General features: G+C 39.6%; 1 protein-coding gene across 1 annotated transcript in view; it reads left to right on the top strand.

Annotated features, from left to right (window-relative positions):
- Positions 1 to 9,622, top strand: part of KCNT2 (potassium sodium-activated channel subfamily T member 2) — a gene marked incomplete at its 5' end in the record, with an annotated part of 86,250 nt that extends 76,628 nt beyond the window's left edge. The window contains 3 exons of the mRNA XM_006102789.3: positions 1,642 to 1,942; positions 7,845 to 7,929; positions 9,511 to 9,622. Of these exons, the coding sequence (XP_006102851.1) occupies positions 1,642 to 1,942; positions 7,845 to 7,929; positions 9,511 to 9,622 (498 nt within the window). The remainder of the gene's footprint in view (positions 1 to 1,641; positions 1,943 to 7,844; positions 7,930 to 9,510) is intronic.
- Between the last annotated feature and the right edge of the window lie 11,335 nt (positions 9,623 to 20,957).

Below are 20,957 nucleotides of genomic sequence, written 5' to 3'. Positions count from 1 at the left end.
AAAGATCACACCAAATACATTTAAGATTGTGATGGACAAAACTCTACAAGCCAAGTGCTCCGCTATGAAGGAATGAATATGTTTTCATTTTTCTTACTAAGTCCATATAAACTGAAATGACCGAACAAAGATTGATATTCTATTCTGATGGTAGATATGACTCAAGGGCTCATGCTGTTCACTTCCACAGAGGAGATAGTATCAAGTAGGTGAGACTAGAGGAAGTTAAGACCTAAATGGTATCCACTACTGCAAAACCATGGTGTTAAAATTTGTAGTATTTCCGACTTCAATTCTAATAGCTAAAATAAGGTTTCTAAAAATTTTCTAATAAAATGCTCTCTTACCATGAAGATATGAAGGTGAACTAACTCATTTTTATATCACTCGGATACAGTGCTGTTTTGAAATAGAAAGGTAGACAAATATCCCTATTTTTCATTGAGTTTAAGAGTGAGATAATTCCCTAGCCTGCCACGAGGTAATGTGTGAGGCATTGCCTGAGCCTGCGTCATTTATATTCACTTGGAAAGGATTTGTTGGATCGCCTCCTGCCCTAACTTCAATTGGCAATTTGAATTCTATTATTCTGAAAGCCAGCAACACAGGCCTGGCATAGCTGGTGCTGAGACTGCGTCCAGGGAAGGGGAGAGGCAGCAGGCTCATGGATGCTTCTGTGGTGCAAGGGCAGGAAGCTAGGTTTGCACAGGCCCGTGCTCTCAGAGTCAGACCTTCGCTTTGATGGGCATTGCATTTCACATGACCTCCTGGTACGAAAAGCAACCATTTGAAAGCAGGGAGTTTTTGTTTATTAAGGGCTTAGCATCCAAGGAGAGCTTCTTACTTAACGATCAGTCGTGAAAGAGCCCATCACAATGGACTGTATGAGTTTGTTCAGTTTTTCCCCCTCATACAGAGAACAGCCCGGTTTCAGTTGTATTTGTGATTCTCGACTACCTTTGTGAAATGTTAATATTTACAACATGTTTTCACTTAGAATGCTTCAAAGAGTTCCTGAAATATTTCTTATTATCTTAATCAGAAAACATTTGATGTGGTGAATAATTAATGCATGAATTAAAAAGTGCTTTTTGATTTCTTCTGGGTTGTATGAGGGACTTTAAAAAAATCATATTTTATAAAGTACATTCCAATGCCATCTTTAGAAAGGCAATACCTTAATAAATGTTAAAGTATTCATTCCAAGAACGAAACAGTTTTCATAATCTTATTTAAATTTCATGTGAACTATGCGTGGTAGATTTAGAAAAAACCACTATATGGATTTTATTTGAATAAAGTTACAAAATGCCTCATGTCTTTTGTGGTTTCAAACAACTCTATGTTAACAATCATTTGATAAAATAATTGATATGTAAAAATTAAATCATTTCATAAAAACTTGGATTGGAGGATGTAAAGGTATTTTTATCTGGTTTATATATCATTCCAAAAGAACATATTTTCTAATAGTATTTTTTTTAATGCAAAGTTAATATCAATGACTATGGCTTGGCTCTTCCTGTGAAAACTCTCATGAGTTACACGATAATATCAAGGCACGAGCAAACATAGTCACAGTTCCCCAGGCTAACATCGTTCCCTAAAATGTCTAATTCTCAATATCCATTTCCTTTCAAGTCTCAAATATCAATCAGTGTGGAGGAATGGGAAGACACCAAAGACTGCAAGGACCAAGGTCATCACCGAGGCAACCACCGCAACTCCACGTCCAGCGACCAGTCGGACCACCCCCTGCTGAGGAGAAAGAGCATGCAGTGGGCCCGAAGGCTGAGCAGAAAAGGTCCCAGACACTCTGGTAAAACAGCTGAGAAAATAACGCAGCAGCGACTGAACCTCTACAGGAGGTCAGAGAGACAAGAGCTTGCTGAACTTGTGAAAAATAGAATGAAACACTTGGGTCTTTCTACAGTGGGATATGGTATGCTCGCTCAAAATATTGTATGCTATGGACTTGTGATTGCTGGCCCTTAGTCGTTGTAGCCTTGGTTCTCCTTTAGTAAGTCGAGAATCACATTTTTGGTTCAGAGGTCAAGTTGACGGGACTAGTGGCACGTCTCGAATCGCTTCGGGAAAATTCTGATGATGATAATAAAGTGAAAGTGCTAAAAATTTTAAGTATTTGCTTAGTTCTCTATAGGCACTGTGATGAATACATTAGATGAATTATCTTCATTTTAATTTTCACCAAGACTCTTCCATTTTAGACCTAAGGAATCTCAGTCAAATAACTTTCTAATTAGCTTGTTAATAGCATGACTGAGATTTATGTTCTGTTCTGTCTGGCTCCAGTGTCTGGCTTACACACACACACACACACACACACACACACACACACACCTTATTCTACAGTCTGGAATAAACTGAATTTGAGGCTTTGGTAAGTAACTAAATGTACTAGCTATAGACACACCAAATGTTCCTACAAAATTTGTTTAGGTTTTTGTTGTCCAGAAATAAAATGTCTTCAAAACCTATCATGTAAAGCTCAAATACTGCTTGACCTCCATCTTTCTCAGTGGTAGGCTTCTGTGCTGACCTATGATTGCAATATAGACCATTTGGCACAGCCTAAATAAGTAATGCAAAGATAATTTTTAAATATATGCCTTATTACTCTATAAATGTTATTTTAAAAAGAAATTCAGTCAACTTAGAGGAAACCCAAATGCCAAGGGTTCTGTTTTGTTGCACATGTGCCCTGGGTAGACCAGAAGTTCCGATAATGGCAGTCTCGTGCAGTTAAGGATAAACAGGAAGCAGTCCGTATTTGCCTCCATATCATCTTTACTATGAAAGTCTAAACTTGAAGCAATGCCCACAGGGAGCGATTTTCAACAATACAGTTAGAGTTTAGAAGAGGTTAGCTGTGTGTCTTTGAAGAAGAAAGGGAAAAACATGTACTGAGTTCCCACTCTTTGCCAGAAACAGAGTTAGATGCTTTTTGAACACTTTTCATTACTCCTTATGACCCTGATTCATTGGTTGTTCATTGTATTGTTCCTACTTTAATGTGGACTCATTCATGACCCATCATTTTAGGATGATCAAACAGAGTCTTACATTAGGAAGCACATTAAAAGGGAACAATAATTTTCATTTAAAAATAATGTTTGTAGTTCATTGCCAATTTATTAAGTATGATAGTATTTCTCATAGAACTACAGTCCTATATTTTTGTGTCCAATTGTTAGTTGTTATCCAGCTACAGTCTCTTCTTTTGGAAAGTTCTAGTAAATGACTGTTTGTCCAGGTCCAGCTGTGTTTCATGAAAATCATAATAACCTCCACGGGTGCTGGAGGCAGTGAGGCGGATCACAGCTGGGCTCTAAGAGACACAAAAACGCACCAACTAACTGCATGGGAGAATCACCAGGGAGCATGTTATGTTTCTGCTAATAACACTTCTATCATTTAGTTATACTCTATAATTTTTAGTATAAATTTGTTAATGTAATTCTCACACTCACTCTTACAGAAAGAAAGAAAGAAAGAAAGAAAGAAAGAAAGAAAGAAAGAAAGAAAGAAAGGAAGGAAGGAAGGAAGGAAGGAAGGAAGGAAGGAAGGAAGGAAGGAAGGAAGGATACAGCCTACCTTTCTTTTTACGCTTCTCTTCTTTCTCTTTTTGTTCATTCTATCCATCTATCTATCCACAGACCCATCCATTCATTCTAAAGCCATGCACTGTACATGCCCAATCACATAAAGATAATAACAGGATGTGGAACCTACCACATCATGGGGGCCAGGTGCTCCCTGTATTTCTAACTCTCAAACATTCATCCATTGCTCAACAGATATTATTGGGCCACCCTCCAGGCATTGTTCCAGGCGTTATTCCAGGCATGGGAATGGGGCAATGACCTCTTCAGACAAGACCTCTGCCTTTATGGACCTTCTATTCCAGTGTCAGCCAGTAGAATTAATGAACCATTTAACCTCTATCATTTGGGGAGTGCAGCTCAGAACACCTATCTCAGAGGTTTGTTGTATATGTCAAAGGGGATGATGAACAATAGTGTGCTTAGCCCAGAACTGGCATTCAGTTAATACCACAGATCTAGCATATGTCTATTTAAGTACTATATCTATCAGTGTTTTACATATCAGAGGTGGGTATTTTTGCCCACTTCAAAAACAAATTTTGCACCTTTGGTAGCAATATCATCTCCCTTGAGGATGTGTGCTTTAAAACAATTAGCATTTTGCACGTTTGCCTTCCTTCCTTGAGGAAAAGGGACTGTCTTACTCATCTTTTCATCTTTGTATCCCCAACAAATTGCACATTTCCTGACACACAGGAACCCAGTAACAGCACACTGAATGCGTGAACAAATGGAGTTCTTACAGGCGACACAACAGGGCCTGGACTTAAATGATTTCCGTGGGTCACCTGACCTGGTGTACATTCGCATCAGCACTTCAGTGGATGACACGGACTCAATATCTTGGCGCGTTCCCACCAGACCACATGTACTTTCGGCACCGCCGTTGGGGTCCTGCAGTGTTTCACCAATGAAAGATGTTCTACATGCTCTACATACAACGCATCATGACTGATTCAACCACGAGCCGGAGTCTGACTGTCCCTGAGCAGGTGTGGCCTCTTCCAGAAGGAGCAGATTACCCTGACTTATCGGCCATGACACATAAAGGAGAGAGAAAGGGAAGAGTCAAAAGATGACTTCTGAGGGCTCTCGTTTGAACATCTAAGAGGTGGTGACACTTACGGAACTTAGAAAAAGAAGACAAATATGTTGGGGTGAAGAGAATACATTAATTTGAGTGCCTGGAAGAATCCCAATGGCGATGTTGTGTAAGAAGCTGGATTTTTGCTGCCTGGTGCCCAAGAAGAAAGAAATGAGATGCTTACATAGACCTGAGAGTCATCTACATATAGATTTTGATTAAAGCCATAGGAGTAGATGAAGTAACCCCAGATGAAAGACAAGAGAACTCCAGAAAACACTCATATTTCTAGAAGGTTAAGGAAAGAAGCATTATTTTTTAAATGAGACGCTGAGTGTCTAGAACTGAATTACCCAAAAGATGATGCCTAGTCCAATAGCGTGCTATCAGTTGGTCACGTGTTTTATCAGGATCCTGAGCCTTTGGACCTTCAGAAATCCCGGGGGAGGGGGGGTTCTGAGGTGGTCAGAGGCATCCCTCACATGGCAATGCCCACCATAAGCAGTTCTGTCCTTTACCCTAATGTGAGTATGTGTTCCATGATGTGAAAAAAAAAAGTTGGAAAGTGTTGGACTATAGAGATAAGGGGAGAAGATGGCTTTGAACTCAGCTACTTTTTAAAATTTCTATTAACCTCACCTTGAGGAGGAGTCAGTGAGGGGTGGGTGAGGAAAGAAACTAGGGGTGATGTGGTCTCTTCATGATATTACCCAGGTCTCCATATAAACCATATGTCGTCATTGAATTGAACTCCTTAGTAAAATGTTTGCTCCAATTCCTGGAGTCCACGGAAAACTCAAAATCTTCAGAATGATAAAACTTGAGTAGGAAAATAAAAATTACTGACACACTCGCTCTGTCTACGGCTGTAACCCTCTCCATTTGCTAGGCAGTGTTTACATTTGTAACAGGCAAACCAAGTCCCCAGTAGATACTGACTTCATCCCAGAACCAAAAATGAATACGACATCCTGTTAATAAGCAAGGAGAAAGGCTGGGTGCGGATGTTGCCTGAGAAGTTGTTTAAGATTGTTTTCCCCCTAATGCCACTGTTTGATACTGTGTGCTGTTTATATAAGGAAGTTCAATAATGCTGCCACTGTTTATGTACGAATTTGAGTCGTACCTAGACAAAGAGAAGGAGGTATGCTACTAGACCTACTGCATTTCAGAGTATTATGTTTTATGTTATGTTTTAGTCTCCAGGAGGCCCTATTAATTTCTGTTCCTTTGTACAGCAGTTGTGGAAATCCACACAGGGGAGAACTCCTCAGGAAGCACACATAAATTGCTTTTTGTATAGACAGATGATCCCGGTTATCTCGTATCAGAACAATATCCTTTGAGTCAGCGTTGTACCTTATTTAGAGTAGGCTCATTGTATACACTCACTGGAGTTCCATCTCCAGAGTCAGCCATCTACCCTCCCCTGGGTAAGATTGACAGGTTTAGCAAATGAAAATATAGGGTTCCCAGTGAAATATGAATTTCAGATAAACAGCAAAAAATTGTTTAGGACAAGTGTGGCCCATGCAATCTTTGGGGCCTATTCATGCTAAAATTTGTTAGCTTTTTAATCTTAAATACAGATTTCACAGTTCACTCTATTTTGCCTGACAACCTTATCCCCATGGCAGATTACAATGCTTTGTATCTACTTTGGGATATATACAACCATATATATCTCTTCATTTGACTATTAATTTGATGATCTTTGGATTGTAAAAGTTTTGCAGGCATACTATGATGGATTTAGTTATACTGCAGTTACATACCTTATAAGATGAGGACTTTCATTTATAGATTTTTAAAAATAGGGCCCATCTGAGTATCAATGTGAAATATAATTAAAAGTATTACCTTTTCTATTCCAGAGACAGAATTTTAGTTAGATAAACACAGTGGTAGCCCTCATTTGATGAACATACCAAGTATTCCCCTGTGCAGGAAATTACCGGGCCAGCTACATTGGCCTATAAAAGTCATCTGCATTAAGTGCATGCAGTTATGTATTGATCTGTCTCCCTTGGTCTGTAATACATTCTTAGGTTTTGAGTCCAACTATAAAATGTAGTACCTCTTTCAAGAGCCACACTTGTCTATGACTGAAGTGCCTAGGAGGGTCCGATGGCTCTAGAGCAGGGATTTAAAAAAACACCCTCAAAGCCTGAAAACATTACCCTTGGAGGAGTAGTGCCATTGAAGTGTGGGTCCGCATGGGTTCACATTGACATTGTATTATAACTGGGCAGCTAAGAACTGCAGGCGCCAGGGCTATTTTCTTTGTCGGTGTCTTTGTATCATCAAAGTCAGTGCTCTGACCTTGAGGTCTGGGGATGTCCTCCAATGCAACTGACAAAGTTAAAATGACACAGCCTTTGACTTTGAAACATATGCAGGGCATCCCCCCAAACTGTATACACACTTCACAGCTGGTAGCTCCAGGGATGTTTCTTTCTTTTCAGATTTAACCCACTGGAATGAGTAAGTATTCAAAGTGTGTATACATTTTGGGGGTGAACCCTGGATATTGTTTTCAAGGAAAAACAAATAACTTGGTTGTATACTTTCCTTGAAACTTACACTTCAATGCTGCCCCATGGGATCCTTTGCATTCTGCAAAACCAATAGGATGGCTTTTATCAGACACCTCATGGGACAGAGTCAAACATCGTTAGGGCCTTCAAGCCTCCCAGATATACTTCTGTTGTGTTTTCTAAACACAAGGTCATTAGATGATACTTCACAGAATTTCCCACAGGAATATTTCTTTCTGAGATTGGCCATCTATACCCACAATCATTTTTTATCATTGATAAAAGCATAATCAATCAAGTTGACATCTTGTCAAGCTATTTCAGTGTCAACATTTCAAGGGTAGAAGATAACTGTGGTTGTTCTGAACAGAATTAGATGGTTTAATGTACCACCTATTGGACGGAAAAGGAGTGCCCGGCAGACATTTCCAATGACAACCATTTGGAAATAGTCAGTTGTGTACACCATCCTACGGTGGACAACACTATAGCAAGTTCTCCTGGACAGCTCTATGGTTTGAAGATAAGATGCTCTCTAAGAATCCTCTCGATGTTCTGTAAGTAGCATAACAAACCTGGCACTGATTTGTCTTCCAGATGAAATGAATGACCACCAGAGCACCCTGTCATACATCCTGATTAACCCGTCTCCGGACACCAGACTAGAGTTGAATGACGTTGTGTAAGTTGACCTTACATCCCACACACAAGGCATTTATTTTCAGAAACCACCTATTATTATTATTTTTTATTTTGATCCCCACCAGTATAGCCTCTATGATTCCTGTGGTATAAATGTCCAAGTCTAATTTTTGTGCTCAAGAAACACATTTGCATTTTCTATATTTCTGTGTGTAATACCATAAAAAAACACACACCACAGAATTGTAAAGGAATAAAAGAAGGAAATGGCAGCATGAATTCTGTATTTGGTGAGCTAGTATATATTTGGGGAAAGAAGAGAAAATATATCTATATATATAAAAGGCTAATATGCAAAGTGTCCCCACAGGAGTTTGGGAGATTGGGAGTTCTATCACCCACTATGACATGCACTGACCAGCAGGGGGTGGTGCAGAACTAAGGGAGGCCTCGGCTGGCAGCCAGAAGGCCCCAATCGGCCCTGATCGCCAGCCAGGCCTAGGGACCCTAGTGGAATAATAAGAGATCAGCTCAAAGGAAAGCCTGAAATATCTTACACTATCTAGTTCCAAAGACCTGAGATTTCCTACCAGCCAAAGTCAAGTAGATCAATACACCTATTAGGAAAAGGTGTAAGTTAGTAATTTTATTCATCAGAAACTGTGTATTATTCACATACAATGATCCATATTTGTGACACTGAGATAATTAAATTTTAGTACAACTACAGCAATGATAAATATAACAAAAAATGTCTACCATGACAAATAGTACATAAAGCACATTTTAGAAATTTATTTTATTAGACTCATAGTAATACTATTAGGGAAGGGACTTTTGCAGCTACATCAGTTAATCTGGGCGATATTGGGTTATACTCACGCCTTTTATGTTTTTCTAAAAAAATCACTCCCAAAAGTCCATTTTAAATGAAGGGGCAACATTCATTTGATTCAAAGAACAATAAGTGACTAGATGATATGGCATTAATAATCATAGTGCATATCAGCTTTCTTTATCAACCTACAATGCTATTGATATTTAAAGTGACAACATGGATGGATCTTGAGAATATGCTGAGTGAAATAAGTCATACGGAAAAAGGACAAAAACTATATGCTCTCACTCATATGTGGGGCATAAAACAGAAAGCAACAAATGAACAAACAAAACAAACAAATTCATAGACACAGACAACAGTATGGTTCTTAGCAGAGGGAAGGGGAGTGGGGGAGAGGGAGAAGAGCGTGAGGGGGTCAAATATATGGTGACAAAAGACTAGATTTTGGGTGGTGGGTATGCAATACAATATACAGATGATGAATTACAGAATTGTATACCTTAAACCTGCATAATCTTATTAACCAATGTTACCCCATTCAATTTAATTAAATGAAAGAATAAGATTAAGTAGTAATGAAGCAAAAACTTAATACTAACCCTGCAAAATTTTACAGGCCAACTCAACAGGGAGTCCTTCTGCCAACGTTTAAATAGAGACACCGTTTAGAGAACCTAAACACTGAACAAATACATTGGCAGTAGTCCTCTCAGGGGTCGGCGTGAACTAGTTTTGTGTTTACTGACTATTACCATTATTTGCTTTGCTTTCTTTTATCAGATACTTAATCCGACCAGATCCACTGTCATACCTTCCCAACAGCGAACCCAGTCAAAACAACAGCATCTGCAATGCCACTGGTCTAGACTCTCGGGAGGAAACTCAGCTTTGATAACACAAAAATAACGAACTTTTTTTCCGACAAGGAGCTTGCTTGAAAGAACTCTCTATTTTAGGAGGAAAGTATGGCTGGCACGAAATAAACTAGACCGGACTATCTTCAAATCTCTCTTATTGACACAAATCTATTCTCTTAGAAATATAGGTTATTTTGAAATTTAACTTACTGCTTATTGGTATTTCTCCTAGTAATATTGGAAAGACATCCATGGAATGGTTTTGGAAAACCTAACTGAAAACACACGATTTTAAATCTGCTCATTGCATTGTTTGACAATAATCCGCACTGTCTGAAGTCAATTTTTACAAATTTTAAGGTTTTCTGGAAGTCAATGAAAAAATCCAGCTCTATTTGGTGCATCATATTATATTCTTTAAAACTGGTCTTTTACAAAATTGAGCTCATCATCTTCTCTACACAGGGATGACAGACTCGTGGGCTGACATTTTTGTAGGAGTCATAGTTTGCTTTAGAATATTAAGTCACCTTCACTTGTGTTGTTGCCTTTTCATAGGACACCATGTTTATTTTAGGACTTGAGATGCTCATAGCATGTTTTACTACACCGAGGAAACCAAAGTAAATAAAAAGAAGTATCGAGAAGCTGAAATTTTTGCTCACTTTATGTCTGACCCTCATTGTGTGCCAGGGAGAGTGTATTAAAAAGCAAATATCGATCGTTTTCCTAAAAGAATGCCTAACATTAAAGCCTATTTATTGACTTACATTTAATCCAGGCAGTGATTTTCATTGGACTATTGAGCTTCAACATTTTTTATGTATCTATATAGAGTATTCATTAGAAAGGTAATTTAAAATTCAAAGAAGCAAAACTATACTCCTTATGGAATACGAGAACATTTGAAGCACTAAAAGTCCTCTTTTATGCCTTTAGTATTGCAATAATCATACCCCAAAACTGATGTTAAAGATTTGGATTTAATTTTGAAAAATTATCTATGGGAATATACAGTAGTTTAACACTGTGAGGATAAAGCATATAATAAACATTGTTTTGCCATTTAAATGGCATATAACTCGGGGAAAACTTGACAGTTACAAATGAAATGTCAATGGACTTTGGATGGCACCAGGGCCTTTGCCTGTATTTCCGAATCTCCTTCAGAAAAATAAAGAGAAGCACAGAGTATAGTTGTCCATTAGTTGCAATGTGTTAAGGTAGAGAGAGACATTGGTAAATTTAAAAAGTTATTTTTCTTCCAACTTTGTAGTTTTCCATTTTTCTGATTTTGACCTTGAGTTTCAGTTCAGTAGAAAATAGGACATATAAGACAGATAAATTTTATCTTTTTTTTTTCATAGAGAAGCAGAGAAATTGAAAGGAAAATAGAAAGGTTAAAACAAAACAGAGAGAAAGAAAACCTAATAGTCCCCAAATAATTCTATGGAAATAAAAATGTAAAACATAAAATGTGAAATTGTAGATTATCGCCATTCTCTATTTTGGCTTAGAGAATGAAATGCCTATTTGTGTTTTTCTTTTTTAATTTTTTGTACTTTACCTTACTCTCATTTTGGAATAATAAAGCCACCAAGAATTTCCTCTACAACAGGGAGAGCCTACCTTTAATTTTCTTTCATCAGACAGAGAAGTGGAATTTATAACAGGTTACTTAAAACGGAAAGCATGCCTTAAAACAAAGACTGTATGCATAGGTATGTCTATGTTATAAGCACATGGGAAAGGTATTTGACAAACACACATTAACAAGCACTTTATTCAAACTAAAGGCAGAATCAAAGTAGTATATGCACTGGAGAACAGCGATGCATTTACTGACCCTGTTTCATATTTGCACATCAACAGTCAGTCTTTCTTTCGATTGCCATTTCTTTACATCATTACAGTTATTGTTAGGAATAAACATAAGATTTTATGAATCTTCCATTTCTTCCCAGGATCTCAAGTTAAGACTTTCTGCATTATGACAGCTGTCAAGACTAGGATTTTAAGTTAAGACATGACTATGTTTCCTATAAAACTAAAAACCCCATTTCATACATTTTACAATAATTATTTTGATTATGAATATTCATCCAAATTTACTATTTAACACAATTCATACAGCCTGCTGTAACAATGATAGTTTACTAGTCTTTCTGTTATTTAAAGAATAAAAACATGCTAATAAAAGCCTTTTAACAAAAACGATTGCCTTTTTAAAATACACTTGCACATGAAAATAAAACATAAAGCCAATAATAGTCCTTGTAACCCTAAGGGAACAGGTTGTTTATTGTCTATGTAACATTTTGCTACCAGTTACATTGAACTGCTTTAAAATAAATAAAATTATTTCTGATGATGAAAACTCTTGGTGTTTTTTTTTTCCTAAACGTTCATTGTTTAGACATATTATGCTTTGAACCTATAAAACTCATTTGTCACTTTGATATTTCAAAAGCAAAATGCACGTCCTGCTGCTGCTTTATAGTAAGTTTGAGTCCGGAATGGTGGGTCCTCCAACATTGTTGTTCTTTTTAAGATCAATTTGGCTATTCTGGTCCTTTGTGTTTCCACAGAAATGCTTGAATTAGCTTGTTTATTACTGGGAAATGTAGCTGGGATTTTAATAGGCATTACATTGAATTATTGATCAATTTGGGGAGTGTTGTCATCTTAACAATATTGTTTTCTGTTCCATGGACCTGGGGTACCTTTTCATTTATCTCTTTCAGCGATGTCTTGTAGTTTTCAGTGTGTGGCCTTGCATTTCTTTGGTAATTTATTCCTAAGCATTGAATTGCATCAACTTCTGTAACTACACTTATTTGGAACAGTCTTACCTGCTCTCTAGCGCTGCTCTTGCTACAATGGCAGAGTAGCTGCAACACGTCTGCCTACCCCTGGGCTAGGAGAAGTCTCCCGAGTGTGCTCTCTGCTCACAAGCACAGCAGGAATTATTTTCCATAAACATGTGGAAAGATTTAAAAGTTCTCTCGAAAGTTCCAATGGAATAGCCTTCACACGGCAAGGTGTCTCCTTTTTTTAATCTTTGTGCCATTAGCCTCTGCGATGTCTCGTGTGATTTCTTCTCTGCTCCCACAACACATGAGGGAACTGATCTTGAAATGCAAGTCAGGGGAACACGCTGACTGATGAGAATTTTAAGGCTCAGCTTGGAAAGAAACACAAGTAAAGAACAAATAATTTGGACTGTAATTTGGTTTGTCTTTGGATTTGCTTTGTGATATCACCATCTTGTGGCCAAGAGTAAAAGTTTTCCATTGCAAACGAATCGAGGCTGGGTTCCACCTTAGACTTAGGCAACACAGTCTTTTTCATTGTTTTACTGTCATTTTAAAAACTGCCTTTGTGTTATTTAAATTTCCGAAATGTTATCCTCTCATAAATTGAGAAAGATCTTTGCAGAGCCAGCTCCTTGGCTTACCCTCTGTGCAATTTACATGAATTCCATCCCAGCAAACCTACAGGGGCACAGAACTAGTCTTTATGAAGATGTTTTTAATACATGAAATCTAAGCCTTCAGAGGCTGTCTCGTCTCCTCTCATTATTCTGGCTGCCAGACTCACTTCTGCGCGGCCTAAAATGGTGACACCTTCGGTTACTGGGTTGGTGTGTCCTCGGCGAATCTCTCCGGCATTTTCCTCTGACGGGCAATTCCATGATTACTTATGAGGGCCATCAAGCTGTGGATGCATTTAGCGGCGTCAAAAATAAAACACGCGTTGCCTCCCAATTCCTGAGGTGTCCGGAAAGCTTACACGGCTTAGTGTGTATAATACATGTTGTCACCGTAAGTCACTTTCACAACTGACTGTGCAGAGTTATTAGCTGGGTGCCAGTATTTTCTCCAATTGGATTCCACCTGCGTGTCATTTGCCAAACTGCTTCTGAGAGTCAGTCATGGGAGGAATTGCTGGGATGGGGATGGGGTGCAAGTACAGCCAACGGTACCCACGGCTTCATGAGACATGTCTCTAAGGCTGGGCTCTCCTTAGTATCTCATCACGTGGCAGGAGGACATAACGGTGTCCCAGTTATCCATCATCACAACGAAACCCATGTCATTCCTGATCTTGAAGAGTTCATGATGGGTGACAGGAAGCAGAGGAACGCTAGCTTCCTGTTTATGGGGAGTGAGGTGGAAATTAGGCCCCTGGCGGAAGTTGACAATGTACTGTTTACCATCCAAGGGAACCCTCAATGTAATTGCCGTGTCTATTCATTTCTGTTGCTGTAGCAAATTACTTCAAGCTTATTGGCTTAGGACAACGCAGAGTTATTATCTTTGTTCTGGAAGCCGGAAGTCCAGAGTGAGACTTACGTGGCTAAGATCAAGGCGTGTGTTCCTTCTCGAAGCTCCAGGGAGCAGGCATCTCCTTGGGTTTTGTGGTCGCTGGAGGCGGCCTGCATGTCTTAGTTCATGGCCTCTTCCTCCATTATCAAGGGCATCCCTCCAGCCTCTCTTCTTCCTTCCTCACAGCTCCTCTGGCCTCCCTCTCGGGAGGACACATGATGACAAACCCATGCAGGTAATTCAGGACAATCTCATCATCTCAGATTTAATCAAGCTGCACAGTCCCTTTTGGCCTATAAGGTAACATAACCACTGGTTGGGGAAATCAGGATACGGGTATCTTTGGGAGCCATTATTCTGTCTACCACACCAAGGGACTGGCTTATTGATTCCGTCACAGGTATTTTCCTGCAACAACCAAAACACTGTCTAAATATTCACTTCCTGCCAGGTACTGGCCATGTAAAAAACACAGCTCTGGCCCTGCCAGTGTGGCTCAGTGGTTGAGTGTCTACCTATGAACCAGGAGGTCATGGTTCAATTCCATGTTTGCCTGGGGTTGCAGGCTCGATCCCCAGTAGGGAGCATGCAGGAGGCAGCCGATCAATGATTCTCATCTTTGATGTTTCTATCTCTTTCTATCTCTCCCTTCCTCTCTGAAATCAATAAAAATGTTTGTTCTTACAAACACAGATGTGGCCCTGAGGTCTCTCTGCGCCTCTTAGGAGGAGTCAGAGGGGTCATCCAGCTACTGCAATGCATTGTGATGAGAAGCGGTGTCATAGGGGCATCTAGAAGGGGCAATCACCCTGATCTATGCCTCTGGGAAAGTTTTATGGAGGTGGCGGCAATGCAGGGAAGAGCTGATGAAGCTGGTAGGGACCATTATGGGGCATGTGCACATGGGAGAGGAAAGAAACACAGGAAGTGATCCGCCTAAACTCACATGTCTGTCTGGCTTAAGACCCCCTGGATCTGCAGTCCATGGCTCCTACCCTCAACTCCTTTGTATGAGCACTGATCCTCTCACCCACCAAGTCCAAGGTTCACCATTATCCACTCCTTTGCCCCCACTCACAACTCCTTTATCTCCCTTCCGCCAATTCCCATGGTTTAAAACAAATTTTTTTTCTCCTTAAGGACACTTGAGTAATTCTGCTAACTTTCTCCTGCACTGAGAAATGTTCTTGCTACTGAAAGCACTCCCATTAGCATACACGCTGTTATTATTTCCCGCCTCTTAAAATAAAACTGCTCTCAGTTTAATATCGCCCTCCGGCTCTTAGCTCACGTCTCCGCTTCCCTTTATGGTAATACTCCCCCAAGGAATACGCACTCCTTCCTCTCCTCCAGAGCCCTCTTCAACTTTCCCCAACTAGGGCTTTGTGCTCTACGCTCTACTGAAACTGCTTCTGTAGAGATATTACTAAGAATGGCTCCCACCAATACAGACTCACTATGTCCCGGGCACTTCACATTCAGCAGCTTCCCTCACCCTCAGAACCACCTGTCTGTCACTAGTAACGAGTCTTAGCCACTCTACAATACTGCCTCCCTAACTCACAAAGAATCCCCATACTCTAAAAATAATGATCAATTCTCAGTCCTCATCTTCATTAACCAATCAGCAGCATTTAACCGATGGACTGCTTTCCCCTTTTCAAAACATACCTCGATGTGGGGTTGGGGGACGAGAAGAGATAAACCAAAGAACTCATATACGCACATGCACAGCCCATGGACACTGGCAATAGGGTAGTGAAGACCTGGGGGGAGGGTGTGGAGGCTGGGAGGAGGGAGGAAAATGGGGGGCAGATGGGAGATATCTGTAATACTATCAACAATAAAAAATATATTTAAAATGCTTTGGTGTCTGGACTCCAGTTATCTCTGATTTCCCTCCTGCCTCACTGGTTAGAGTTCTCAAGAAACAAACAGATAAAAATATATCTGGCTCCTGGTCTTAAGGGTGTGATACTTATTATGCAGGAGGTAGACTGGTGTGTAACTAAACGTTCTGCAATGTTTTGAGAGAGGTAAGTTCAAGGTGCTGTGGTGTTTAGAACTGGAAGTTACAGTCTCGTGGAATTGTGGGCATTTGCAATCTACACGGGAGGCTGCCCTAACTCTCCCAATTCATCAGCCCCCGGATCTTTCCCTTCCGGGGACTGAGCTGCAGGGTGGGAGCGGGGACACAGGGACTAGGTAAGTCCTACGGGAAGGGGCCTCTTGCAGTCATTTAGCCCCCATCTTTCTGGACGGAGCAGATGTTGAGTTGTATGGGCTTTACTTCCTCCACGGAAGCCATTCAGGGCTGTCTCCCACTTGACTTTGGGTTTGTGGCTTCCTTGGTGTGGTGCCTCAACTGAAAATGAGATAGAAGTAGTTGCATAGAACATCCTGCTAAACTTCGAACTCTTGGCTTATCACTACCCACCTTTGCTATTAATCATTTTATCAGTGGGAGCAGATATATTTATCTTTTTACTGTATATCCATCCCAGCGCCTTGCAAATATTAGGCAGTTAAAACTTGGATGTATGCATGAACAGGGGTCTAGAGGTGGGGAGATGTTTAAGGGGCCATCTTTGCAAATGAGCGTGTGTATTTCTGTCATCCAATTCTATCTTGAAATACAAAGCACTTCCAATTTTATCAGTCTAATTTCATAATGTTTTATTTTTTAAATATATTTTTATTGATTTCTGAGGGGGGGGGGGAGAGAGAGATAGAAACATCAATGCTGAGAAAGAACAGAACTCATCGTCTCCTGTTGATATTATACAGATCAATCAACGTGCCCCCCCCACAAAAACTGAACCGGAAGTGAGAGTAGTATGCCGCAGGAAGTCCAATGCTGGCATAAGCTTGGTTTTGATTTGACACTGAATTTCTAACTTTCATTTGGTTTCCTAAAAGATCATATTTGGGAATCATTAGCATTTGTTGTATATAAACACTTTTAATTCACTGCATATAGTACTACATATGATACTATATATAAATACAATCTATAAATATATAGCAAGTATATATGAATATGTACACATATGTGACCACACATGAGTACATGGTTATCTTTAGAGTATGTGTGTTTCATAGGGGTTAAGAGTTTTAAGACCAGTAAATACGTTGGGTATAGACATGGCATAGAATATTATTTAGCTAAATATGATCTGGTTTTTATTGACAAAAATTTATTTAAATTCAGGAGAAATACTATCAATTCTAGATATTGGGTGTTCTGATACCTGTCCTGACTTTACAGTCATGGTAAGACTTTGGATAAGTTAATCCATTCCTCTGGGTAACATTCTTCACCATTATTTAATTCTATTGAATAATAACATGCAATATCATAACTTCCCTCCTCTCAGGAGAGCCGTACAGATGAAATTAAGCTAATATATAATATTGACTTTAATTAAAATCACTACAGAAACACAGCACGGCTTTATGAACCCATCGCTCACAAGGGAAGAGATCACGCTGACGAATCTGAGGGAACGTTACCCTGTTCATTTCGTGTCTCAGTCGGTGGAGGTGGGCGTCGCACTGACAAATGACCATCTGCCCACCATCAGAATGTTGGATCCTCCTTTGAGAGAAACAGACCAGCAGCCTTTTGGAATTGTGAGCTCGGCCCACTGTGTCACCTTCCAGTTAGAAGGGCCTCTGTGTGGGTGAGAAGCAGGAAGACATTGCTGAAGGCTGTGTAGCTGCTCATTTGTGAACAGTCGGAACTCTCTGCAGGTAATAAAGCAGCAGGCCCGGCCCACGGGAAACCCCGCCTGCCTCGCATATGTTCTTGGTGCCACGTGTAGAGAGCGTCTAGGGCATTGTTACTCTTTCCTTTATGGTCAAGGCTATGGCTTACGGCTTTCCTGAGATGCCATCAGGCCTCTCATTTGAGATGTTGGTCGGCTGTTGCTCTTTTAAGGCATTATTACTACCTCAAAGACCAATTCTATCTTCAAGTGTCTTTTCTGACCACATCTGTACTAATCCCTCTGACTCTGGTTTAACCCTTGACCCACGACTTTCCATACGTCTCACGTACGCACGGACAATCAGTGGTTGTGTCCAAAGCTAAGTCCATACATCCCTTTAAATCTGTTCCCTATTTGTTATTTTTTCTGCCTGGCCATGACTCCAGGCCTCACATGGCCTGGAATGGGCTGTTGTAATGTCCTCCTGGCTGCTCTCCCTTCCTCTGTTGGATTCTCTTTGGAAGCCAAACCGATTATTCCAAAGCATAATTATAATCATGGTACTTCCTTGTCTCTACCCTTCTTGGAATCTTCACTAAATAACCAATCAGATTCATTCACACTGGGTGAAATGTAGAGCATATGGGCTCTGCAATTCTCTTTTCTGTACGGGGCAAGTTGTTGAAACTCTGCAAACCCCACGTCCTTTATTTGTACTACAACCTATAGGGTGGCTGTGAAGATAACTAGCTTAGGTACTTGAAACACCGAGAATACTCCCTGAGGGATTGCCAGCACTCATGAACATGTCCTTACCCCGCCCTAGAATATCCACATGCTTTTCAGGTGTTTTTAAACTCCCAGAGCTCTTCTATACTCATTGTTCTTTCCACAGAACATTCACTAGTTCTTACATTTCTTCCCGTTTTCCCCCTAACTTTCCTCCCAGGGTCACCTCTTACACACCTTGTGTTTCAACCCCTTTCCCCTGGGATGCTGGTTATTTCCTTTGGAACCCCACAGCCTTCTGTCCTCTGCTTATGATTCTTGGCACATTCTACCGTGTAGGACGCGATTTGAATTTTTGTTGCTGAACTCCATTCCAGATGGCTAGCTGATTCCGGGGTACGCTTTCCGAGGCACACAGCAATGTCACATGCTGGAACCTCCATAAATATTTATGTGACAGATTATATTTTCCAAAGATGGCTGCAACAATACCCTCACTGCACTTGAGAGGGAATGTTGGTGATCCTTCACCAGGAGATGCAGAGCCCTTCCCCACCCTCTCGGATCTGGGCAGAAATTGTGACTATTTTGGCCAATAGAACAGGACAGAGGCATGCTGGGCCTCTTGGCAGCTTTCAATATCGCCTCTCAGAATGTTCGCTCTTTAGAGACTCATCCCAGAATCTTTTTCTCTCTGTGTTTCAGTTTGTATAGCTGATATATCTTGATAGATCTTGCTTTTCACCATATACTTCCAAAATTTCCAGTGTCAATAATGAATACATTAAACTGAATAGGACATAATGTAGCAAATATGAAATTATTGTAATCTAGTGAAGTCAGAGGTCTTATAAAATGTAAATGCCAGTTCAGATGAAAGAGTGTGTAGTTGTTTCTACTAGTTGTTTCTGGACTATAGATGCTTTCTAAATCTTTTACTAAGTCGAGATCAGAATAACATACTTTAACATTAACAGAGTATATGAAGAACGTTTAGTTAGCTACTAAATTAATGACACTTTCATTTTTTAAATAAACCATTTAAAGGCATTTGCATGTTGGTGGGGAAATTAGCTATGTTTATTTAATTAGCCTAAATTTACATAGCATACTTAATTGATTTCTATTGTCTTTTGGACCATATATCAACGTCACTAATTTGTTATGTGACTTCAGACACCACAAGAAAATTAAGGGTGAGGGATTATAATGTAGAGAATATGGTGAATAACAAAGATGTAATCTACCTTCTTAGGTAACTTAGAAATATACTTCAATTTGCATTTAAATTCTTGAAGGAAAATTTTCTTTTAAATTCTCCTATATTACTATTATGTATCAGCATATATTACCTATTGCAGTATAAACTTATTATAAAGTATTCCATGCAATACATTTTATAGTATATATCAACAAGAAAGAATGAAAAACACTCAAGTTCCCTCCCATGGTGACATTTTGAAAATGCCATAGTTCAAAAGGAAATAAAGAAAACTCATATTACATGGCAGAACACCCTGACCTTTTGCTCAGAGATTGATATGAGTTCTCGGGCAAGCTGTGTAAAGAAACTCAGAGGTAAAACTCAGCTACTGGTGAGCAACTGAACATCTCAAAGGTCACGGCTCTGGCAACAACTGGGTCTACAAGCTAGGGCATGGAACACATTTACTTTTCAATTATCAATCCCCACCCCACCCCCCCGCCCGCCCCCAATGCTACTTTCGAAGCAATAGGCTTGTGTAGAGTTTATTTCCTTTAGGTGTCTTCGGATATTGATTTTTAAAGTGTTTTTTAAAACCGCTTTATTGAGGTACACTTGACATTTAAGATGTTCGATTTGATAAGATATATCTTTGCAATCCATTACTCCTAACCGCTATATGTTTTACAGAAACATAAGGCATATGTATAATTTTTTAATTTTTTAAAAATCACTTTATTGAGGTATAAGGACATACAAAAAGCTATAGATAGTTAAGGTATACCACTTGATGAGTTTGGAGGCATACAATTCAGGTTTTAACATTTAAGTCTTCAATCAATTTGAGTTGAGTTCTGTGTATTGTGTGACATAAGGGGGCAGGAGACCCAGTTCTACCACCACGAATTGTTGGGGAGACCACGTTTTCCCCCCCATTGTATAATCTCGACCCCCTTGGAAGACCAGCAGACCGTGTGTGGGGGGAATTATTCCCAAGTTCCCTATTTTATGCTTTAAGTCCCTAAGTCTGCTTTGATGCTGGTACCACACTGTTTTGATTATAGGCATTTTGTAACGTACTTTGAAATCAGAAAGTACATCTCTAGATTTCTTCTCTCTCAAATGGTTTTGGCTATTTGGAGTCCTTTTTGGTTCCAAATGAATTTTAATACTTTTATTATTAATTTAAAAAATGATGTTGGGATTTTTAATAGGGATTGCATTGAATTTGCATCTTTGGATAATATGGATGTTTTAATACATTAACTTCCTGTCCCATGAACACAAGGTGACATCATTTATGTGTGTTCTTTAATAAATCTATAGCTTTTTACATGTCAGTTATACTTCAATAAATCCTATGTCTCAGATAGGGATACGGAGAATGGATCACAAAGAC

The sequence above is a fragment of the Myotis lucifugus genome, unplaced genomic scaffold, assembly GCF_000147115.1.
Source record: "Myotis lucifugus unplaced genomic scaffold, Myoluc2.0 scaffold_428, whole genome shotgun sequence".
Lineage (NCBI taxonomy): Eukaryota > Metazoa > Chordata > Mammalia > Chiroptera > Vespertilionidae > Myotis > Myotis lucifugus.
The sequence above is the reverse complement of the archived record's forward strand: the minus strand, read 5'-3'. Positions and strand labels throughout refer to the sequence as shown.